The following is a 25,068-nucleotide window of genomic DNA, read 5'->3' on the forward strand; positions in this document are numbered from 1 at the left end:
CTGAAAAAACCCAAACTAATGACATTTATAAAAGCCTGCTTGAAAGAGAGGTCTGTTGCTTTAGTAGACGGGGAAAGAATAAAAACAAGACAAATCAAACATCTCTGATGAGTTGCAAAACAAGAACAGAAAGTGTATTGTAACCAGGGTCCAGGGGTGTTCAGGTCTGTGTTAACAAGTATTTTGCAGGATTAGCTAATTTGATTCCATGTTTCTGTGTAATCAAAGCATTCTATAAACAAGTTTTTCCATCCACAGGGAAGGAGTGACAATTCTTTTGACAAATTTTTTATACAGCTGGTCAACTGCTGAGGCAAACCTGATATATAAAGACATCAGTGGGCAACATGAAAACTGCTAATTCTGAAGATACTTAATTTAAAAAGACAGTTGTGATATTTGCAAACACAGGATTCATACACACAAAAGAATATACTAATATTGCTACCTCTTGACATCATATTACAACAAGCCCCCAGATTCTCAGCTCGTAGATATTTAAGAACCTCAAGAAAAGCTGCTGTGTCTTTTGGAAATTCAGAAGTTTCTAGTTCTCACCAGTAAAACTATTGAAATTTATTATTTGAAAAGAAATTAAATAGTTAAAAAAAAAGTCGAGATAGAAGTCAGCACTGGTTTCTAAATACGTGAGTTACCAAAGTGCACCTGAAATTAAGTGCAAGCTTTAAATCAGAGATCATTGTGCAATAGTTGTACAAACCCCAGAAAGCATAAATACAACTTTTTCTGCTTTTAAATTCCACCTCAGTTCATTGAGCATAGTGAAACAGAAGCCCACCTTTGCATTCTTTGCTAAAATGGAGATAAAGCCACTTTGAGATGCAATGAGACCTTGCTGACAGAGGTAAAACTAACTACAAAGAATTGCTAACACAGGTTTACAACCAGAGGAATGTGAATTTGGGAGTTTGAGTTATTTCTGATCAAGGGAAACCTACAGGAACAGCAAACTTAGTGCTGAGGGGCTCATACTTACATCTGCATTGTTTACATCTGCATCCAAAACAAGGCTGTATGAGATCCCAGGCAATGGCATTAGAGCTTATAGGAAACATTCTGAATCAATCTTTCTTGTCAATAAGGTAACCTGAGTTAAAGCACAACAGTTGGTGTTTGTGGATGACTTGTTACTGCCATTTTCACATTGCTTTGTTTTAAATATGTATTGCCTGGGATTTCAATTCAGGAGAGCACTTTGCTGTGCAGGGTAATACTGAAGAGTAAGCTTTACCCTGAGAGTTTAATTTACTTAAGTTCCCATTAAACCACTTCAGAAGTTAAGGATCAAGCATTGCCTAGTTTAGAGATGCTCTTCCTGATGGATCCCAAGGTTGCAGGAGCTGCATAAGCACAGTCCAAAATCCACCAGCTGGCCTGAGTCTGAGCACATTTTTGCAGGGCTCATCTTTGCAGGTCAGAGCAGAAAGCATAAAACCAAGTAATTTGAGAGAAAATCAGAGGCAAGAGTGTGAGTTAAGTTCTGTCTTATTTGCAGTTGAACAAATAAGTTCAGACTGTGCCTTTTCTTCAGACCTGCTCTTTCCTGTGACGCTGCCCCAGGAGTCCCCCCACTGTCCCTTGGCTGAGCAGGTGTGGGTTCCTGGTAGCCAGAACTGAGGGTTGCAAGGGCATCAATACGTGCAAACAAAGTTTTTCATGCACAGGGAGGAACATTTTTCACAGCAAAAAGCTGCAGAGCTGCTGTGTGAGGTGAGCAGGGAGCTGCGTGGGGTCACAGAGATGGTGCCAGCCTCCAGGCTGGTTTCTTCTGCTAGAGCCTGGAATTGTCTAGCCAAAAAATCCTTCTGTGTGCTTGTGTTCTTGTGCTGTGTAACTCTTGCCACTGCGTACCACCATTTTGTTTAATCTTTCTAATTAGGCAAATGATACTTCTGACAGCTTTTAGGCATGGACAGGAAGTGGCTTTTCCACTGGGCAGCAGGGGCTGATAAATCTTCCAGACTCAGGAATCTGTTCACAGTCACAATGAACAAGAAGAACAGAGTTAAGGGAAGGAGAAAAGGGAAATTCCCCACAGTGTTTTCCATGAAACAAATTATGCTTCAAAGGTGGTGCCAGGGTCTCTACCTTTGGCATGAGCAGGGCTGAAGAGTCTGGGCTGCCAAATAGCTGTATCTGTCATACTGTCCTTGTCTGACCCACAGCACTCCCCAGCACAGCTGAACTCTTTGGTTGGCTTTAAAGCTGAGCTGGTGAGCTTTACAGCAGCATTTTGTAACTGCTTTTCTTCTTGGTAGATACTGAAAATCACTGCAGGTGTAGAGGGTACTGTGAGAGCCCTCCCAGAGATGCAGTTTCCACTTGTGGGATTTCTCAGCCAAGAGACAACCATTTAATCAGCTGAATGGGATGGCATCTGCCCCTTAAGCCACTACACAAGGACCTATCTCCACTATCAGTTGCTTTCCTTAAAATTAGGACTTACCTGGTAGTAATCACCCATACAGGGTCCTAAGGAAGACCCCCACATCCCCCAGCGTGCCAGCCGGGCAGAGCTTTACAAACTGCCCATTTCTACCTCAGGGGATTTAAGGACACATTTCTGCCATTTGCAGGTAAATTTCCAAGTCAAGATGTTGAGATCTGGAGAGCACAGAAAGCAGATGTTGGACAGGTAACAAGGGCCAATACAGGATAAAGCTGCACTGTTTATAGGGAGCACTGCCCTGCCATAAACCCTGCTCCAGGTCCCTGATGTCACGGAATAAGGCAGGAGAGGAAGGTGCACTTGAAGCTCAGTAAAAGTAGCTGGTTGTAATCCCCTCCTGGACACAGCCCTGCTGCTGAACAAGCTGCTTTCAGTGCAGCAGAGTGGGAGCTCACTTTGAGCTCCCAAGGAAAATATCACCCAATCCCTGGAGAAGCTTTGTCCGACATTTCTGCCTTATCGTTGCAGCGCACAGAGGCAAAGCACAGGAGGCTGAGGTTTGCTCTCCGTGGTAATGAAATGCAGCCCACATATCCCAGCACTGGCAAGAGAAGAGGAGAACAAGTCAGAAGTTAAGGAAGTAGAGAAATCAGACCGAGTACAAGAGTCAGAACAGAGGAGCAGGAAATAAAGCAGTGGACTGTGTGCCTGAAAAGAGCAGACAGAGCCTGCAGCCTGTGAAAGGATTAGCAGAATAAAAGGGAGTTCTCAGTTTAGAACAACAACAAAAAATCCCATCATACAGGCTTTAACTTCTCCTTTGATATAAACACATTGTAACAGCGTTACTCAAATAAAACCGAATAAAACCACGCACTAGCAGACGTCTGTCGTCTTCTTTATTATTTCTCATGCTCCTGAGAGGCCTGGTCCTGGCACCTCCTGGCCATTTATGTGCCTTAGTGCAGATCTGTCCTCTGCACACATCCAAATATTTAGTACCCAGCAGGTGGGGACCAGCACTGACTGATGGGGACAACGGTGTCTCCTTCCAAGTGCTCAGTTAGGCACGGCAATTTTGGACACATAGATTTGTGAATTAATCTGTCCTACCCAATAAATGCATACTCAGGACAGCATGATGCTTGTAAGCCAGAGAACAGGATCAGACTTTCCAGTGCTGGTTTTGGTTAAGAGGACATTTGCATTTGACTCTCAAGTGCTATAGTGAGAATATTCCCACATTCCCACATCATGTCTTTTGCAGTGAGGTCTTTCTTTACATTACAGATGTGCCCTTCCTACAGTTATAGTCAACACATGCCAATCCTCTGAATGCTGGTGAAGCAGCAGATTATTTTGTGACCACCATGTTACCAAGAGAGAAGCTGAAAAGCTTTCTCGATGAAGTTTCTCTCAGTTAACCTGCTTCTGCAGAAGAAAAGCAACTGGCAAATTGTCACTTGTTTTACAAATAGAAGACAGCTCTTAGAAAAGCAGAAATTTTAAACCACCGTGTTTTGGTGGTTTGAAGCTGTTGGGTACCTTGGCAGAGGTTGGGCTGCTGATGGGCTGAGCATGGTCAGCCTCCTGTGGCAAGCAGCAGGAGACAGCTGGACAGCAAAGCACTGCAGTCCTGTAAATGCATCTCGCAGGATTTGAGTCCTGCTTTCCTCTGAGGCTGCTGGTGGAAAGGGATTCCAAACTAACCATCATCACTAAGCAGTTTATACACCTTAAGGCAGAGCCAAACGTGCAGCTTACTGCTTTTAAACAGCTTTTCAAATGGCCCTAGATACACTAAAGGTCCTGGGAAGACTGAGGTTGACACAAGTCTGCCTTGAATGCTCTTCTCTAGGTTGTGAATTTTTTGTCTAGTTGCAACACAGCTGCCTAACACCCTCCCAAAATCATGACAAGGCAGCTGGCATGTCCCAGTTGTATCCACTTGCTAGTTCTGTTCATCAGAACAGAACTGCTCTTTGCCATTTAACCAGTTTTATGTTTCCTTAAAATAACAAAGACGAGCAGGCAGACTGGGGAGAACAGCAAAGCAAAATCGTGTTGGCCACAGTAAAATCCCCTAAAATACAGGGTGAGGGTGACATTCCATCCTGCCCCTGCAGTTCCAGGTAACTTCCAGGCACTTTCAGCCCCTTTCCCAGCTGGTGGCCTTTTCCCTGCCCTGAGTGTGCCCGGCAGGGGGCCCTGCTGAGAGTGCTGCGTTTCACTAATAGAGTTGTATTTATATATATATATAATTAAAATTATTTACAAAGCTCCTCAGTACCTTATGTGACAGCAATACCTAACCCTTAGTACTGACACACACACTGTTGCACCCCCTGTAAGACCATGTCAGGTATGATTGGTAAAGCCACACCTGAAATATTTACTTTCCTTTACTCAGTTCTCCATTCTTCCTTGTTTCTCTTCTTCACCCTCATTGCTAGAAAACCTTGGTTCCTCAAGTCCTCATGGGCTACACCTGTATTTTAGTGCTCAAAATGCAAATACTTTGTACACCTACCATAAAAAGAAAACTCTTTTTTCACTATTTAAACGGCCTGATTTTTAAAGTCTTTAAAGTTGGGTGTAGTGTAATCAGATTATAAATTCTTAACCCAGTAAAATCCAGCTGGAATGCCGGAATAGCAGTTTACAACGGCTGGTCATGTTCTTACTTGCTAGGAATTTTACCATAAATATTTGAACTGAAATCAGGTTTTAAGATAATTTAATTTTGTTAAATACTAAGCTCTGCAGACATTAATTATCACTGTTATTTTTTATAGCCATTTTTGAGGGTTGGTTGGGGTTTTTTTCTGCAACTGTATTAGCAGAGCAGCCATAATTCATTTCCTACTGGCACAAGAGTAACATTTGTTACATGCATATGAAGTTAAATGGCTATTATTTTAATGCCAAGTTTTATAGATCCTTTATTAAGAGTTTTCTGAATGCTATTTAAAAGGAAAGAAATCCAAGAAATTGCATGAAAGAACTTAAACACTGCCACATAACCTCAATTCATGCTCGGCTAGAGGTTAGGAAAACTCACTTGAAGTGTTTGCCAGGTTTAATCCTGCAGAGTCCCCCCACAGGTAATTTCTTAGGCCTGACTGCTTTGTTGATTCAGGATTTCATTTACTCTTTGTGTTTTAATTGGGGAGGGGCACCTTGTAATCTCTTGTATTAGGTGTTAATAAGCTGGAGAGGAGCCCGAGCAGCACCTTGTGCCCGGCTGGCACTGCCAGCACGTGGGAATGCCCGAGCCCGAGGTCAGCCAGGGCAGGGAGCAGCCACTTTATTCCCTGTGAATAAACAGAGCCACTGGGACTGGCTGTGCTGCCACAACATTTCCGGTCAGCACCAAAATTATGAGCTGCACATTTTACTGCTCGACTGGTTTTGTGGCTGTGCCATGCCCTGGGTTCACAAACAGGCAGTGACAGTCAAAACCGGCCACTAATGTCCTCAGCTGGGAGTGCTTAACTCCAATTAGCTCCCAGGGCAATTAGCTGTACTGGAGGATGCCTAATTTAGCAGTTTTCTGCTCAATAAATATATAAATAAATATATCCACGGTGAGTTACATCGTTGCTATTATTGACATAATCCACCTCATATTTTGTTTGGATTTAAACAGTTTGCAAAGCACGATTCCTTTTGGCTAAGATTTTTTTGTTGTTGTTGCCAAATAGGATTCTCAATTCTTTACAGTACTTCCTACTCAAATAAGATTTATTTATTTATAATTCCCAGAGAGGATGCAAAGCTTCAGCATTTGTTTATAAGAGAGCTGTTTTAAGCCATGACACAGCCTGTCATCCTGTTGGTCTGAAAAATGACTCTACCTCGATGTGGGAGTCCTGAGAGGATGGGTAGACTTTTGATTATTATTCCATTCACAGCTATCAGTGAAAATTCAGTATCTGCTGTTGAGGATACAATGTACCAATGTATCGAAAGGGAGCTGTATGTGAAACCAGGTTGGGCTCAAACATTTAATTTAAAAGGAAAATTAAAATAAAACCTCATTTTCTACAGCTTCATAAAAAAGTGACAAGTAATGTCTCACATTGCCCACGTTGGCACTGAGGAAGGATGCTGGACCTGAGAGTCAAACACGTCCTCAGACCATCTGTTACAGCTGTGGCAACGAAACACCCACTTGTGCCAGTGGGGATGTGATCCTGGACGACACTGAGATTGATTGCTGCCTTACTGATCCCTACCCTCATTCAATAAACGTGGAGGAGCGATGCTGCAGGAAGCAGGACATTCCCTCTGCCTGCCTTTGGACATCACATCTCCCCACCTCGATTTGTGCAGTGCCCCCTCCTGAGGACAACAGGCAGCACTCCATGAAAGCAGTAGTCTGGCAGGACTCATGTTCATGGACCACACACACTTTTTTTAGGAATGTTTCCTGCTCTAACCCTTCACTGAACAACTAATCACAAAGTGACTTACCTGACTGCAGCCAAAAATGGCACAGGATTTCTTTTCGGTTAATATTTCACTTTGTAGGGGAAAGAGCTACGTGGGTAAATTTCTAGTCTGTGTTACAAACCCACTCAGAATTTCAGATGTACAACAGATCTTCAAAGAAATGCACACACAACAAAGGGCATGAGTGATATTTTTCCTTGCTAACCACGCAGGAAATTGCTTGAGTTTATCCATACATGCAATCACTAAGGCCGTTCTTAAAGAAGTGATGGATACATTCAACAGGCTGTAAGATCCTTTATTTTTACAGGCTGTGTTGATTGTATGCTGGAGATCAACAAAAGATGCCCTAAGGACTTTGCATGCTAAGTGAACACCAGCTTAATACCAATATTACCAGGTCCCTTTGTTTTCTCACAAGCACAGTGATATTTACTGTTTTCCTTCAAAGTGCAGTTCTTGAAGTGTTTTGATGAGAATTCAGCTTTAGTTTAAAAGACGAGTTTCAATTCTCACAGTTACATTGAGAAACACCAAAACCTGACCCCAAATGCACTCTCACAAGTCAAAAGCCAGGGCCAAACTGAAAGCATTGGGTTTTTCAACAAGCCCCATGTCCCAACATTCAGGTCAGTGCCACAGTTCCCCAATGTTTTAGCTCTACACGAGGTGCTGATCTCGGAGCAAATCTGCATTCTGCACGTGTGGGAAACCCAGCCCGGGTCACAGGAGATCCTAAACACAATTAGATGCAGGCTGGAGGTTTGAAAGGACCGGGATTTGGCATTCCCTTCAGCCAAAACCAGGTGTGGGACCCACTTCCACTGAGGCAGAGCCAGAGCACGGCTCACAGAAGAGACCGAGCCCACGTCACACCCAGGTCAGTGCCGGGTTCCAGCAGCTGCTTTGGGTCTGTCCGACCCCCAGGGCACCCACAGGCTCATGGGGTCACAGCCACACACACAGTGCAGCTGGGCAAAGATGTGCTCAGTATTAAAAGCAATTTAAAAGCATCAATTCCTAGATGATAGGATTTTTTCCTGTGTTATCCATGCTGTTGCTGCCATATGCACTCTGTCCCATGCAAAGCACAGTATCTGTCGTCTCTTGTTTGTAGGTGTTTGTTGCCTTTTTTCCTCCTTTTCACAATAGCACGGAGTAAGTGGTATAACAACACCCTGAGAACTCCAGCTTTTGTTTAAAATTTGGGTTCCTAACCCTTATGAGTCATTTTAGAAAATTGTCTAAACCTGAAGTCTAAATTTACAAAACACGGAAGGCAAGTAAAATAGCCTGAAGTATATCACTTCTGAGATCTTATCCACTGTCATGTTTTGGTTTGGGTTGTTTTGGTTTTTTTTTTTGAACAATGTTGAGAGCTGTTTTCACATCCTAGAATAATAGGAAAGAGGGGAGGGGTAATTAAAAAAAGAAGAAAAAAAAGAAAAAACACCAAAATGAAGAAATGTTCAAGGCTCTTGAATACCTTTTGAAAACTCTCAGCTGATTAGAGCAGGAAGAGAGTTTTGTTCCAGTGGTCAGTATTTTTGCAGGATGTCTTTTCAAGGCTCATTGGTGCTGTACAACACAGTTGTTGTGGACAGCTTCTGACCTGCAAAAAACTGATTTTTTTTTTTTTTTTTTAAGGCTAGGGATATGACAGGGCTGAGAAAGTGATTGGTTTTGTTATTATTAGTAGTGGTAGAAACATTTTCACATACCAAGGGAGCAGTGTTGCGCCAGGAGACAAAGGCAAATTTGGGTTCGTCATCCTGCTCTCCCCACCTTGGCACACTTCACCTGCCCTGTTTCATGTGGCCCCATCTCTCCCCATGTCTCATTTTTGGCTATATAGTTCTAGACAGCCTGTTCTTTATTATATTTGTAAGATATGCCCATGACACAGACACATCAAATTCAAGCATTACTTTCTTGTTGGTTCAAAGAGGTGGTTTTGCAGCAGGAAACTCTAGTAGAGGCCATGAAGGAGCAGAGAAAGTGGCTGTTTTACAAGTAATTAATTTTTTCCCTGTCTTCACATCTTAGAACTAAAAAAAAAAAATTATGGAGTGAGTATCAGGAGTAGCAGCACTAGTAAAGCTGAAAGAATCATCCCTGACCTATGAATGTTCGTAGGAGAGAACGATCCAGAAGGCTGTCTGGCCCTTGTCCTGCTCCTTCAGCTACATGTACCCAGAAATATTCTCCTTAAACAAAAGAAGCTCTGCTGTTTCCAGCTCAGACAGACTGACAGATGAGGAGGACTGCTTTGGCAGCCTTGCCATCAGAGGAGGCCATCACTGAGCAGTTTGGTTTGGGTAAGAGCCCCACTGCTGATGCCCCTCGCTGCCCAGCACCCAGCTGGGCAAGGGATGAGCCATGCCCCTTCTTGGAGGCAGAAACTGGAAGCACAGAGATATTCAGGCCTTTGACAATACCAAGTGCAAGCATTTAAAAAGCACACCAGCAACTCCCTGCCTGTGCATTTAGACTGCACTGTGGCACCCTATGCCAGGTGACTGCTGCCACCTCATCTCACCAGGACTCCCTCTCTCTTCCCTGGGTCCATCACAGCATGGCCTGATCACACTGCTTCCCATGCAGCTGCTGATGCTTCTCTCCCCATTTCCCCACCCTCCCCAGCCCAGGGCAGGCCTGCCTGTCACAGAAAGCCATCAGCTCACCCCACAGTGGAGCTCAGGGGTCACCCTGCCAGCACCACACAGCACAGAGACACCCCCTGGGATTTCCTGTCCATTATCAGTTTGAGGGAAGCTGTGCTGTGTTTGGATTGTATCCTTCCTGCACCTCCTGACACAACAAAAAGGTGGAGAGCTTGGGGGTGGAAGCTCTCCCCAAGAGCCTGCTGAAGGATGGGCAATGCCCTCTGCTGCCAAAAGCAGCAGCAAAGCTGAACTAAGGTGAAAGAACAAACTGAGCAGAGGACATGGCACGAGAGGAGCCAGGGGACTCATTTAGGGGTTATTCTGCCTTTGGACAGTTCCTGTTTGTTCAGTACAGGGGTTGCCAGAAGGGAATATTGTCCCATCCCAAAGAGGCAGTGGAAACCTGCAGATCTATTTTGGCAAAAAGCATTATGTGTGAACTTCAGCATGCTCTCCAAAACACCACTGGCTGCTCCCAGAAGCCCAGTGTTCCCATGTACATTGGTTTTTGAAAGACAGAGGCACACAGGTATGTACTGCTGGCAGGTAGCAGACCATTTTTCAGTGTCTTTTATAACTTAGGCCCTTTGTCCATAGGCATGAGTACAACTGCTACAACTACAGCACACAGCAGTACCAAAGAGTGTCAAGACAGTTTTTAAACTCCCAAGGCAGGTATTCCTTTTTCAGCTCAAACTCAAGATTTGTTACAGTTCTTGAACAGGGCATAAGCAATCTTCCAGAAAAACTTGTTTGTTTAAATATATTGCGATGCTTCAGCCAGCAGCAGAAACCATGACCAAGAAGCCCCATAAATTCTATTAAATAGAAAGTATAATAAAGTATTAAATATGCTTTAGCAATCATCTATCTCCCTGAAATATTTCACCACTCCACTCCAGACGGAGTTTCCCAGTAGGGACGACCCAGAACAAATCTATTAGTGCTATGAAAAATACTGTGCAACTCATCTGCATCAAAACCCATTCCTTCAGCTCAGGCTGCTGGGATTAATGCTGTAGCAGTGCTTAGGGCTCCCTGGGCTAGTTCAGCTGAGGAATAACTACATTTAATCTTACTGTTACTCCAGTATGATCTAGTTTTTATAAATCTACACGCCTCATCTGATTTTTTTTTAAATGTATAGGAAGTGCTTCTGTGCCTGGTGGCTGCCTATCCCAGCTGCACCAGGAGGGTCTCTAGCTATGGAGGGAGTGAGTCCCTGGGAAAGACAAAGCTCCAAACACTGACAAGGTTTTCCTGAGTTCAACCCTTGGATCTCCTTTAAGCCATTAATTTCTGGCTTCCCCTTACCTGTGCATCATGGACATTAAACAAAAGGCAGCCCGTGCACACACAAAAAAGGAATTCCTTACAAATACTGTCTGTGTATTTGCAGACTTATTATCTTTGGTTCAGCTCCTCTCCAGAGGCCACGAAGCAGCCACCTATGCCATCAGAGCTGTTTGTTTTCTGCCTTAATTCCACTCCAAAGCAGGGTATCTGCTCTGGTGCACGTGCTGCAAACACACAGCTAAGAACAGGCACAGCCAGGGCACACCAGCTGCCTCAGCTGCACTGCCAGCACCTGCTTTCAAGAAACACGAAGACAAAACTGAAGCCAAACACAGCAGAATTTGGGATAAGTGGATGTCTTTAGGGAGCTTTCACTGGGAGGTGAAAAGGATTTATAAGGTAAAGGGGAGGAAGAGAGCACAGATCTGATGACACGCAGGTTCAAAGGCTGCAGAGAGGCTGCTTTAGATGACAATACCTCATTAACAACTATATAATATTTTATTTGTGTACTGTACTGATAAGAAATGCTTTTAAAGTCAAGTTTATAAGTGAGGATTTTAACACCAACTCATAAAAGCCTGCCATAGATTCCTACAGCAACAGGGTCTTCACATCCTTTCGGAACAATGCTCTTTAGATATTACTCAAAAAAAATCCCAAACCTGACAAAAAAACACCTCCTTGAATGGAGATCTGACCTCAGCCTCCTCCAGACTGAACAAGCCAAGTGCCCTCAGCCCTGGCCCCACATGGAAAAAGAGCACCTGTGTAGGTATCCAGCACTCCTTTCCTCCACCCAGCACTGTCTCAGCTCCCGTTGTCTCAATTGGTCTTATTGTCCAGGGTTTCACTCACCCCTCATTACCCCTTTAAAATCTGTGGCTGATGACTAAGCAGCACAGCTATTGCAGGTACAAAATGTTAATGGATTTCTGGTATTTCAGACCTTGAGATGACTTTTTCAAGCACAATCTTAGATCTGCCCTGGTGGCAAGTGCACCTTTTGGCACCCTCATTACAGACAAAGCTACCTTTTTGGTTGTTTTTTTTTGACCTCCCAACCTCCCTGAAAATGGGAATTAACTTGTTCAAATTCCCTTTAGAAGGGGATGAAAAATCTTCACTACAAAGTCAGTTCTAACTCCTTTTGATAAAACACTTGGGCACGGTGGGTGAGAGCAGACAGCTGAGGAAGTTCATGCCACAAAACTCAGGGATCCTCCCGAGTCTTACCGTGCTTCAGCAGACCTGAGCATGCACTTACCATCCCTGATTGCTGATAAACGGCAACGCTTTTGCCAGGGTGCAATCAGATAAAGTGCGATCATGCAAAATCTGAAACCGAGTAGGGGCTGTGGGCTTGTTTGCTTTTTTAAAAATAAATAAAAATAACAATAATAATAATAAGTAGTTCTTTTCTTTTACTTCACTGCAACCCTGTTGTCCTTTTCCAGGTAATATCATTGGTTCTGGGATCTTTATTTCCCCCAAAGGCGTTCTGGAGCACGCCGGCTCGGTGGGACTCGCCCTCGTTATTTGGGTGCTCGGCGGAGGCGTGGCTGCCCTGGGCTCGCTTTGTTATGCCGAACTGGGAGTCACCATCCCCAAATCGGGCGGGGATTACTCCTACGTCACTGAGATTTTTGGTGGGTTAGCTGGGTAAGTACCCCGTCTCTATAAACTAATTTGAGAGCAGGTTTATGCTGTGTGTTTGCCGTGGAAAGTCCGCCTGACGTGGAAGAGAAAACGCTTGTCAATAAAAATGCTTCTGCAAAATCAATCTTCTGTTCTCATTAGAAACACCAAATTGCCCCTTCAGGGACATCCCAAGGTGCTTCCCAAGGGAAGGTGAGGGACCCTTTTCCTTCCCTCACTGGCTCAAAGCCCGTGTGACAGAAAAGAGCGATGCTGAGCCCAAGTGACATTCCAGCTGGGAATGATCAGTGCCTTGTGTTGAGGAGCTTCACCCATCAGAGAGGCCAGGCTGGAGCTACCTGCCATGGGTAAAGCAAAGCTGCTTCCCTTACTGCAGCTGTACAAAATAGCCAAGGGTTGTAAATACAGAGAGGGGGGAATGCTAATCCAGGGAATGATTTTTCTTTGTAGTCACCACCAGTGGAGTAGCATGGCTGAGGGAGGAAAGGACAAGTGAGAAGAGGTCATCTTTTATATTTGAGTGTATACTTTTTCATGTATTCAACAAGATTAATTAAGCTGTCAGCCTGCACTCACAACTCTATAGAGAAGCATCAAAATGCTCTGACCAGCTCTCTCATTAGCAAGTAGAGATGCCACACCACGTGCTGGTGGTTTAGTTATGAAAAATAAGCAGCATAACTGAAAACTAGAGAAAGATGAAGGGGAAAAAGAAAAAAAAAAAGAGTATTCCTTCTCATCTGAGATGGAAAACAAGCTCGTAACAGTAGAGCTGGCTGCTGAGCAAGGGCGAATCAGAAGAGTCTGTCACCCTGTCCCATTGAAGGCTGTCCCCCTCCTTGTGGCACTGGGCACAGCCAGCTGGGTGAGCACACAGATTTCTGATGCTTGTCAGGCTTGAGGCACTGCCCTGTGCTGGTTCTCATGGAAGTCTGCATTTCTGCAGCTGATGGAACTGCTCTCTGCACGCTGTCCCACTGGGCACAGGCAATTACACTGACACCACAGAACGGACTGAGGTGACTGCATTGCCTTGGTTTACTAAATCCCAACTCATCTCCACTGAGGTTTGTTCTCTCACAGCTGCACAGTAAAGCCCCTGCTCCACCAGGACACTGCAGCAGGCTGGCAGCAGCTTCCCTGTTGCCTGCTCCCAGGAACAGAGTCTACAAGGAAAGATCAGGAAAATGAAAGAGCACAGAACCTCACAAACAGTCACAAGTGCTGGAACACCACTGTGAAGGAGGCCAGAAACCACCAGAATTTCACAAAACCAAAAGAATTATGCTCTCTAGGGGAGAAAATGAGCACTTAGGAATCAAGTACAACTAAACCTGGCTTTTAGTTGTTCCTCAGTTCACTCTGTGCAACATTCAGAGAATTTACGTGATACCAGCAAACACCAGGCTGTGCAACAAACCACACAGCAGGTGATCAGTCACTGCCCAGCATGTGCCTGGGGACAGTGCCACCTCGCAGAGCAGGAATGCCTGCTGGGGCAGTGCCCTCCTGGTGCCCAGGTTTGTAATGCACAGGCAATATCAAAAAAGCACCACCTGTCACCTGAAGGGGAGCAGTGCTCCCATTCTTGCTGTGCAGAGACTTTACCTTTGCTCCCAAGAAAAATCAACTGGCCACTAGTGTGACAAAGGGTTGCATTAGGCAAGAAACCTTCAGGTAGGTTTTGGTGTAAAAAGGGGGGACTCAGTTGTATTTTCCAGTAAAGCCAGGCTGGGACTGCACTTTGCTGAGCCACCACTCAAAGCCTGCAGCTTAGGTGAACTCTCACAAGCACCTCCAGCTTCCCACTTTGGAAGTGCCCATTCACCAGTTGCAGATGGGGCTCTGAGCTTAAAGGGGCCCTTTGGGAGCCTGTGCCTCCCCTGAGGCATGAAACACCGCTTCTCTCTTTTGATTTAATCCTTCTACTGCAAATACTTCAAACTCAGCACACAGAGCTTTAGTCCATCTGCCAAGTGACCTTCCCAATAGCCAGTCTGGATGGTCTGGTCTATTCACACAGAGGTGTTTGTTATAAGAGCACCTGCTGTACCCACCCAGACCTCAACATCTCCATTTCTGTTGTCCTGTCCCTGCCTCCCCAAATCCTCCCATTTATCGTGTTTTCCTGCATAGATATAAGGCAGAAGGAAATACTGTTTATTTTATCAGCCACTGGAGTACTTCATACCCCAGCTTCTGTGCCTGGCAGTACTGATAGTTGGTCGGATAAATGAAAAACCCAAACAAACCAAACCAAACCCAGTGGTCACATTGCTTAGGTGTGATGGAAGAAGGTGAATGGAATCAAAGAGAGAGGCAGGACAGGGCCATCTCCTGAGCTGGCAGGAGCTCTGGCTGCAGAGCAGCAACCCAGCTCAGAGTCCAGCTCAAAGACAGCATGAAACTGCTGAGAAGTGGTGGTGATGGCAAACCTTGGCTGGACATGGCCCTGAGCAAGGACACTCCTTGGCTCCTCTGCCCAGGGCAGAAGGAAGAGGTGAGGGAGGGCTCCTGTATCACTGGGCTCTGGAACCAGAGAACAGACCCTCCCTTTCATCTTCATTTAGAAATCATCCTTTTTAAACAGCATTTGTGTGTGACACACTGACTGCAGTGGATGTGTCACAGCTGAGCCATCTGAGCACAGCTCTTTGTACACACACACGGGCTCAGGGCTCATACAAAGAACATCACCCACAACAGGAAATGAAGGGCTCAATATGTATTGTTGCAGAAGACAGTGAATAAACTCAGCTTCGTGAAAAGCCCTCCAGTGTGTCTCTGACATCACAGCTCCTTCTGAAAGCTCAGCAGTAAGGTTGCAGCTAACACAGCTGCTCCACCAGCAGAGATGGGTGGCTGGGCATATGTCCCTCCCAAAATCAGGCAGCAGGGAGTTTTCAGCCAGAGTTTTGCTAAGTGTCACTCCTAAGTGCAAGTGTAACGTGCTTCAAGTATAATGCCATGTTTCCTTATTGTTATTGCAAAAATCTGAAGTTTCCAGAGGCAGTAAGACTTTCAGCAAATAGAACAGCATTAACAGTATTCAAACTGGCTCCAACTTTCTTAAAGCAGTTCTGTTTTTCCTGTGATAAAGTGAGCTGTGCCACAGCATCTGTTTCTAGCTGTTTTCTTTTGCTAATGATGTACAAGCAGGGTACACTAAAATTTTATGTTTTCATAGGCTGCTTTTACTCCATAACATTTTATAACTAAAGCAAGATCCTCATGGGAGCACAGGCACATCCCAAATTCATGTTGAAGAATCGATTTCACCAAGTCCACTAGACTATTAAAGACCCAGATTAAACCACGCTGTTTATTTCTTTCCCCAGATGAAGAAATTAGTATGCAGAGATAACTGCAAAAAAATTGAGTTTTGGATGACTGGCACTTCCCATGAATGCCACACCTTCCCAAAATCAGCCCACTGCACCACAGATTGTCACTTATTCTGAGCTGTTCCTAAAATGTGGGGGCTGGGCTCTAATTAGTGATGTTATCTCACGCATATACACACTGATAGGAGAATAACCATTAACTTCAAAGAACTTTGGATCAGACTCAACAACAGCAGAGGCCAGCCAGCCAGCAGCTATTGATGCTTGCTACTCACGACTGTGGTTTGTTCAGAATACAGGCAGGGAGGTTATTTTACCAGCTCTCTCATCACCACCAGCAGCAGGTGCAGGAGCCCAGATTTCTCATGCAAACTCTAATGTTCAGGAAAAAACTCAAACAAACAAAAAACCAATACCAACCAAACAAGAGCAGCTGCACCCTGCATCCATCTCTCTCAAGCCTGTTTCTAAAGATCTGATCAATTCTTAGTCAGCAGTAAGAGAGGATTTAACTTCTCAGGTTCTTGTAATAACAACTACTGGGTAACTGTGAAAAGCTGTCAGGTTCAGCTGACAGGTTCAGTTGTTCAACTCCCAACACCCTCAGGGCAGTAATTCCCCCACTTTCCACTTGAAGAGCCAGGCAAAGTAATTCCAGGTGTGCCATGGTGACATCTGCCTGCCTCAAGCAATCTCCCCACAAGCAGTTTAAGTCAGGCACAGCCATTGCCAGCTGGCTGGGCCTCTGGCTCCTCACTCTGCCTGCACACCCCAACCTGACCTCACTCAGCACCACCAGTATCCAAACCCCATCAGCAAATTGTTGTTGCAGTCTTTAGATCCTGTTTATTCTTCAACGAGGACCTGCTGAGTTAACTCACACGGCAAGCAGGGTCTGCAGAGACATCCCAAACTGGGCACATCATCCACAACAGCACAAAGCAATCACTGGAGAAAACTGTTCTGAACCTCAATAAAATAATTTCAGAAATTGGAAAAAAAAAAAAAAAAAGGAGTAACACAACAAAATAAAAAGAAAGTAAGAAAAAACCCCACCTAGTTTACCATAAAAAACAACAGTGCCAGGTGGGAAGGTACTCAGATCTTGTATCAGTCCAGTTTACCAAATTAACTCTGGTAGCTAATAATTGCCCCATACTGCTCAGAAGCAACAAGGCAAAGTAAAGGATGAGGCTGAGAGACACTCACCATGCTGGCTGAGGAGACTCCAACAAGCAGCACTCCATCCCTCCAGGTTAAGGGCATGGGGAGGGGTCCTTTTAGCTGTGCCACATTTATGGGGCTGGCAGCAGGAAACACACTGGGTGGGTGCAGCCTCTTAAAGAGCAACCTCCATAATACGGAAATTATCCTGTCTTATTTGGAAATAACATTTCAAATCCTCATTTGTGCAGGGCACCCCTGTATGTTACATTTGTTACCCTCACGTACGTGAGTGAATGACTGTGAGTGTATCTGTGTGTGCATTACACGGCAAGAAAAGACTTCACTTTCTCGCAATGACTACTTCTCACCACGGAAATAATAATGCTTCAAATGTTTTAAAGCACTAACCAGATCCACTGCTGCCTTGGGGACTTTCTTCTCCTCTTCCCGGGATGAGAAGCCAAAATTTTGTCACGCTTTATATTTGCACGGACACCTTGCAATCCCCTAAGGCACGGCTGGAGGCAGAGAGCGGAGCCAGCGCTCCCCAGCTGAGCGATCCATCACAGAACACTGATCTGCCCTGGCCCAGGTCACGGAGCCAACACGAACGGTGACAAAAAAACCAGCCTGTGACTGGAGGCCCTGCCAAAACCCCTCCGAGCTGCCTTCGATGCAGGGACGTGTCAGCCCAGGAGCAAGAGAGCTGCTTTCCTTCAGACACACAGCGTTAAATCAAAGCATGCCTGCTGGGCGTAATCCTCGCTCTTTCACACATTCCTAACCCCAGCTTTGCTTTACAGTGGTTCGTTTAAAATGCAGATCGTGCTGAGGACACGGGAGAGGGGGTGAGGGGAGTCACAAGTAGGTGGCTGTTAGGTGTGACCAGGATGAAGATGCTCAGTGCTGGTGCCTCCTGCAGCACAGCCCCAGCGCCGCTCTCCTGTGCTTTTCCTTGTCTTTCCAGGTTCCTGCTGCTGTGGAGCGCGGTGCTTATCATGTACCCAACCAGCCTGGCTGTCATAGCCCTGACCTTCTCAAACTATGTCCTGCAGCCCGTCTTCCCTAACTGTATCCCCCCCTATAATGCCTCCAGGATCCTCTCCATGGTGTGTTTACGTGAGTATTTGCTTCTCACACACACACACAGCTTGACTGGGTTTCACAAGGGGCCACTCGAGGGGCTGCTCCAGCCAGGCTGGGGCACGGCCACAGCTCCAAAGGCCAGTGGGGAGGTCTCAGGACAGGCACCGTGTCTGCTGCGGGATATCACATCCCTTTCCACTTGCCTGCAGCAAGCACGGTGGCCTGGAGTGAGGCACAAGGGCACCCAGATCCCGCTGGGTGCCAGGGAAAGTGGCAACAGGTGAGCCTGTGGGATGGGACAGTGCTGTGCTCCCTGCAGAGCCACGGGCTCCTGGCACAGCTGATGGCACAGCTGACCCAGCACCCCTGAGCCCTTCCTGGTCTTCTTTCACGTTCCCAAACGTGAGTGTGCAGGCAGTGCAGCCCGCTGTGTCAGTCACTCACACAGCTGCAAAAGCAAAGCAGAGCTGCAGGACTGAAGATGTTCACTGCTCCTGTGAGGAGGGGATGATCCCAGCACGCTGAGCACGACTCAGGCACGGTTATTGGAGCTGGGGAGAGCCCTGACTGGTAGAACTCGAGGAGTGAAGGCTCACGGCTCCCACAGCTGGGAGTCTCCTGGGGAAAGGCAAAGCTCCTCCTCACCCTCATGCCCGGCCGTGCTAGAGCTCCCTGCAGGAACACGTTCACCAGTCTGTGTTTTGCAATGCTGTATGTTCTTAAATAAACATAAATTTCCTGTCACTGAATTCAGTCTTTTGCTCTCCAGTTCTCCTGACCTGGGTGAACAGCTCCAGCGTGCGATGGGCAACGCGCATTCAGGATATATTTACAGCAGGAAAACTCTTAGCCCTGACCCTTATCATTATTGTGGGCTTCATGCAGATCTTTAAAGGTACTCTGTGAGACAGCTGTAACACGGGTATGGTACTGTTGACAGACTTGATTTTTTTCCCACTTATTGCACTGTTTCCCCCTCACAAACCGACCTGAAGGTGCGCTGGATGTAGCTGAGCTGCAGGGCTGTGCACTCACAGGGCTGTGGAAAGGATGGAATGTTGAAACAGGGGGAAAAATCAGCTGTATCAGCTTGAAAAAGCCCCTTTCCAGCCCACCTCATGGGATTCGACAGAATAAGGGAGAGCAGCTGAGGATGTTTCAGGATAGTTACTTAATTTTTTTAATTTGTTGTGTATTCCTTGAATTTGAAGTGTTCTGGATGTAAAAAGAATAAGCAATGCCTTGCCCAGGGCAGGAAGATACCTGCTTCATTTCAGGCACTTGTCTAATTTCCTGAAAAAAGTCACGTTTAAGATTAAACATAGGCAAAAAAAACGTCTCACTGATTTACCACTTAATAAAAACCAGGAAGCACAAAAGACTTACAAGGTTTTTATTTGTGTATGGTGAGTCGTATAAGGGAAGAAGAAACCTACAGAGAGCAAAAACATTGTTTTCTCGGTGGTAACAGTCCTACAATCTTGACAGAACTTCCAGCCCCACAGACATTTTATTTTCAAATATTTCTACTAAACAACACCAAACTCTTGTAAAAGAGAATTGCACTGAGAGCAGACAGGAATTTACACTGCCAAGGAGCCACCCTCAGGCAGGGCAGGCTGCAAAGGGTCCCCTGAGTGGTGACAAGATGCCCAGCACCATCCTGCAGAAAGCACTGCTGGTGCAGTGCCAGCCCACGGTGACAGGAGGAGCATGAACTCTCCATTCTAATAAGGAATAAAGACTAAAAAGCAGAAGTTAACCTGTTTTCCAGTGTCTCTGGGAGGTAGGGGTGGCTTAACCTCTCGCTTGCGCTCTCTGTGCAGGAAACTACAAAGAGCTGACACCAAGCAACGCATTCAATTTTTGGATGACTCCCTCCGTGGGGCATTTAGCTTTAGCTTTTCTGCAGGGCTCCTTTGCTTTCAGTGGCTGGAACTTCCTGAACTACGTGACAGAGGAACTGGTTGATCCCCGCAGGCAAGTATCCATTTCCATGCCATCCACATTTCCTCGGAGTGCCGAGGCACTGGAGCCATCTGGTAGAGTTATTCATTTCATAAGATGCTGTCATCCCGTGTCCGTGGGACTGGTCCTTCTGAAGGAGAAAGATTTTTCTTTAGAACAGATAGCAGGCAAGCTCCAGAAACACTGGAATTAAAAATACGTGGCACAGGGTATTAACTGCAGCCAGGCAGCCTGTAGACAAAGCAGCATCTTCGTGGCCCTGCTCAATCACACAGTGCTTCTACAGCAGAAAATCAACCACTGGGGAGACACCACACAAGCATCTGCTGGGAGAACCACCTGTATTAGAAAAATGCCAAATTATCCTGGAAATTGCTTTGCTTTTTCACCCAAAGGGGGATCTCCCACAGCTGCCTGAAAGAGCAGATCAGTTGTGCAGTGAAAGCAGCACTCCCTGCCCCAGCACAGCACAGGCACCTGCCTGCCAGGGCACCAGGCACTGCTGGTCCTGGGTGTGGGAAGGGGCTTGGGAATGACTCATCACAAGCAGGTTGGGAAGGCTGAAGGGAAAGGGAATTCAGTTTTAGCAAAGCTCAAGTGTTTCAACATTTCTGAACTGATGAGGTGGAATGACAAATGCCAAGAGCAGCTCTTGGAGTGTTAGTTATTTCTGGGCATCCAATGTACAACAGCAATTAAACAAGGAGGAATTCAAGCTACTACACAGCCTGGACAGAAATTACTTCAAGCTGCAGCCTTAGAGTGGCCCTGCACACCAGTGAGTGGCAAAATGCATGTCCAGAGATCTTGGCAGAAGCAAAGAAAGTGTGGTAGTGTGTTATTTTAATAAACAACATTTTAATGGACAGCCACAATTTCAAAGCTGAATAATAATAAGTTATGACTTGAACAAGGTAAATACAACCTTAGTTGAGAAATAAAGAGAAAATGGAACAAGTGGCCTCTTTTTTTTTTTTTTTAAATTATTTTTGCAGCCTCTGAGGGGAAAATTAAAATATAAAAAAACAATTGGATAACCAAAACCACTTCCCACTTCTACTAAATCTGTTCAAAATCACAAAGGTTAAATATGTTTTTTAAACCTTTTTTTCCAAATCCAACACACAGAGAAAAATTGCTTTATTTTGTTAGATGCAGAACAGTCCAGGTGCCCACCTCTGAGGAGGTCTCTGGACTGGAGATCAGGTACAGCTGTACTGTTGCAAGTTGCCACATTATTGCACTGACCAGACCAGGTTTATGGCACTCGATGGGCCAGGGCAGCAGCTGAACAACGGGACCCCCTTCTTTTTCAGGGCAGGTGAAGTTAAAGCAAAGCAAGGCATTTAAGGCAAAAGTCCCAAGACTTTTGGGAAATGGCAGTTTGGTTTTTCAGTAGCAGGCTGTCCCAGCCCGAAGGGCACTCGTGGTGTGTTTCTCCCTGCAGACATGGCATGGTGCAGCACTTTCAGCCTTCTCCACCACGCAGTGGGTCAGAGAGCCCCTGGGAGCAGCCAAACTCCTCCAGAGAAACCCCCCCTGAACCCAAACTCAGCCAGCCTCAGCGGGGTGAGCTCCCCTGGGGAGTTGTTGTGATCTCTCTGTGCGTGACTATCATTGCTTATCTACCCTCCCAATTCTTTTATTAGGAACCTACCTCGTGCCATATTCATATCCATCCCATTGGTGACATTTGTGTATACGTTCACCAACATTGCCTATTTCACTGCCATGTCACCCCAAGAGCTCTTGTCCTCCAACGCTGTGGCGGTAGTAAGTAAACCATTCCCTGGATGTCTCGAACACACTTTGATTTCGGTTCTGTGCTTTGCAGTGTATTTCAGTTTCTTTGCCTTCTGTTGCTTTAGACATTTGGTGAAAAGTTACTGGGCTATTTTTCCTGGGTTATGCCAGTCTCAGTGGCCCTATCTACATTTGGAGGAATAAATGGATACCTTTTTACCTCATCAAGGTTAGATGGAGTACAATTTTATGAACATTATCTGATTTGGGGAGGGGCTGTTTTAATTTCCTTTGCTAAAGAAATGCTAGCTAATTTTGGATGTTGTAGAGCACGAGGTCGTTGTTGGGCGTGTTGGATACAATCAGTTATGAATTGCTCTGTTTCACACCAGCAAACGTAATATTGAGTCATGAAATATCTTGCAAACTAATCTATGTGAGTTACTGGAAGTGCCTGCAGATGTGGAATAATTCACAGTAAGAGCCAAACACAGCTTTAGCGTGGAACCAAAGTAATTTTACATCAGTAAAGTTCCAGTAGCTACAAACTAAACTGTGCTTCGCTCAAAGAAGAGTTTTAGGGCCTGGTGCTGTTCCCAGTTACAGGCATTTTCACACCCAGGCTGGAAAAACTTGGAGGCAAGATGCTTTGCATGCATACTGCTGATAGTGGGGCCAGAATCTATACAGTCTGTCAGATTGCAGTCAGTAAAGTCTATTTGTAATGACTGACCTCTCTGAAATGTAATTTAAAAGTTATAATGTTTTATTATGTTTTTTTGAGGAAGCAACTCAAGTACCTTGGGGAAGTTATTTATCTCAGCACTTTCATGAGTATAATGAGACGCAGCAAATCTGAGAGCACATGTAACAAGTGCACTTAAAATGTTTAGGCACGTTCCACCTCACCCAAAACCCTTCTGACACTGGAAATATCCACACAACCTTCAGAGTACTCATCCCTCCCTGGGTAAAGAGGCAGCACTGGCCAGCAGGCAGGGACTGGGCAGATTTCAGAGATATTTCAGCAGGTCATTTCACAGGTAACATTAGCTGCTCAAGGCCTTGTGCACTGAAGGCTCTAGTTTGAACACCTTTCTCCAGGTGACTCAGGCAGTCTCTAGTTGTCTCCCCAGTTCAGCCACAGCTCCCTTCCATGGGAGGAGATGAGGTGTTACATGGCTAAGGACTGGAGAGCCCGTTGCACACCCAGTGGGTTCATTGTTACTCTTCTTCCTTGCAGGTTGTGTTTCTCCGGTGCCCGGGAAGGCCATTTGCCGAGTTTGCTTGCCATGATCCATGTCAAGAACTGCACGCCCATTCCTGCCCTTCTCCTCTGTGTAAGTGCTACCCCCTGCTCTGCCACTGCGTACCCTGCTTTGGAAACACTGAATGGCAGAGAGGAGAGCTGGAAAAACCCTGGAGAGCCCATTTTACCCAGAAGAGGAGAAGCAAGCAGGGCTGAAATGCTGCTGATTTGTGCCAGCTGGGCAGCTCCAGCTGCCCCAGAGAGAAGCAGCCTTTGGCCTTGGAAATGATCCCTCCTTCTCCCAAACCCCCTGACACCTGCAGGGCTGCCCTCACACCTGGCTTGAGCTGCAAAGCTAGAACATGTGATGGGTTTCATATCGTGGGCATAGGAGAGGGTAAAGAGGAAAATGATTCCCAGTGCTGTTGTCCCTGGCTGCAGGGAATTCCCCAAAGGGTGTTTGCTTGCAATCTTGGCTGCACCAATGACTGCCAATTCCAAATTTGCCATTGGTATTGAAACCACCCCAGATGCACTCAGAAGATTCATGTTTACATGCCTTCTGGCTCTACTAGCAATTCTGGCACAGTACACCCATACAAAATTTCACCAAATAAGCCTCTTGGACATTCCCATTCTATAGAAAACACACATTTTGCTGAGGCTTTACAGCATTCCTGGATTTTGGGCCCCATCACAAACATCTTGCTGTTGCTTTTTGGGAGTTTGGGACTGCCCCTGCCTGTCCTGCCCAGGGCACCAAGGGATCCCAATGGACAGCTGTGCTGCACGAAGCAGAACTCCTTTGTCCTAAAAAAACCATGGGCTGAAACGATGCACTGAGTCCCAGAGGACTCACTGCAGAACAGCCCTGACCAGGGTGAGCTGAGCAATCCATCAGGCACAACCCCCTGCACAGGTGGGCTTTGGACAGGGGAACAGTGGGACCAAAGGGCCATTTGTTTGTGGTGGGGCTTCATTCCTGGTGCTGCTGGTGCAGAAGCCTTCCCTCCTGGGACGACTTTGTTATGGGAACAGCTAATTAAGAAAAAGGGTATAAACAAAAAGAGAGCCTGGAGTAAACCAGACAAACAAAATCCTGAGTGTTCTCTGGAGGGGTTTGCATGTTTGGTTTCCCCCAGGCTCTGGGCCCCAGCAGACAGTGTTCACTGAACTGGCATGTGGTGCAGGTGAGGGCTCAGCTCAGCCCCTGGCTGGGGGACTGGAGGATCAGCACCCTGGCCCCCAGGCCAGCTCTCCAGGCTCTGCAGCAGTAGGCAGACACAGAATTTAAAAAAGCAAATGTAAATATGGAAATTTCTACCATCCATCTGCCAGTTGCCAAACACAAATGATGCTCAAAAGATTGATGGTCCTGATCAGCTGCGGCACAAACCTCTAATGCTTTGCAATCCAAAGGGCACCTGCAACAACACAGTCCCCTGATCAGGACATCTGAAGTCTGCAAGAAATATTCTCACCTGGAGTCCTCACCACAGGGCTAACAGCTTTTGAAACACTTAACAGAAATGGGTGGGGTGAGAGCTCTGCAAGTCCTCCCAGCCCTGCCTGCCTGGCCACGGGCAGCAGAGATACCTCAGGGTATTTACAAACAGACCCTCTGGTGTCTGGCTTCAGCATGCCCCAAATAGCCCCAAACCCTCATTCAGCCCCAGTGCACAGCTCAGGGATAATGCACCGAGACACAGGAGGCAGCAGATGCCCAGCAGGGGCCGTGGACAAAAGGAGTTTTAATGCTTCCATGGGATTTTTGCTTGGGTTTGTTGTTTTTAAGCTACCTTTTCTGGTAATGGCTCAGGAAGGCTATGCTCTTTGCAGTGTTTGGCCACTCTTATCATCATGCTTGTTGGAGACACATACACACTAATCAACTACGTGTCCTTCATTAACTACCTCTGCTATGGAGTGACAATTATAGGCCTGATCGTCCTACGCTGGAGGAAACCCAAAATCTTCAGACCTATCAAGGTGACACTGTTAATGCTAAATTTCTTGGTTGCAGTG

At 46.0% G+C, this 25,068-nt stretch overlaps 1 protein-coding gene across 2 annotated transcripts in view; it reads left to right on the plus strand.

Moving 5' to 3' along the window:
• SLC7A10 (solute carrier family 7 member 10) overlaps positions 1-25,068 on the plus strand; it is a 37,596-nt gene that overhangs the window by 10,856 nt on the left and 1,672 nt on the right. The window contains exons 2-9 of one of the 2 annotated variants that reach the window (XM_050311621.1): positions 12,285-12,489; positions 17,965-18,116; positions 18,853-18,978; positions 19,910-20,063; positions 21,701-21,824; positions 21,920-22,023; positions 23,038-23,134; positions 24,883-25,032. In XM_050311621.1, the coding sequence (XP_050167578.1) occupies positions 12,285-12,489; positions 17,965-18,116; positions 18,853-18,978; positions 19,910-20,063; positions 21,701-21,824; positions 21,920-22,023; positions 23,038-23,134; positions 24,883-25,032 (1,112 nt within the window). The remainder of the gene's footprint in view (positions 1-12,284; positions 12,490-17,964; positions 18,117-18,852; positions 18,979-19,909; positions 20,064-21,700; positions 21,825-21,919; positions 22,024-23,037; positions 23,135-24,882; positions 25,033-25,068) is intronic. The other variant, XM_050311622.1, reaches the window with a different exon arrangement.

The sequence above is a fragment of the Myiozetetes cayanensis genome, unplaced genomic scaffold (genome assembly GCF_022539395.1).
Source record: "Myiozetetes cayanensis isolate MyiCay16 unplaced genomic scaffold, myiCay2020 scf16, whole genome shotgun sequence".
Lineage (NCBI taxonomy): Eukaryota > Metazoa > Chordata > Aves > Passeriformes > Tyrannidae > Myiozetetes > Myiozetetes cayanensis.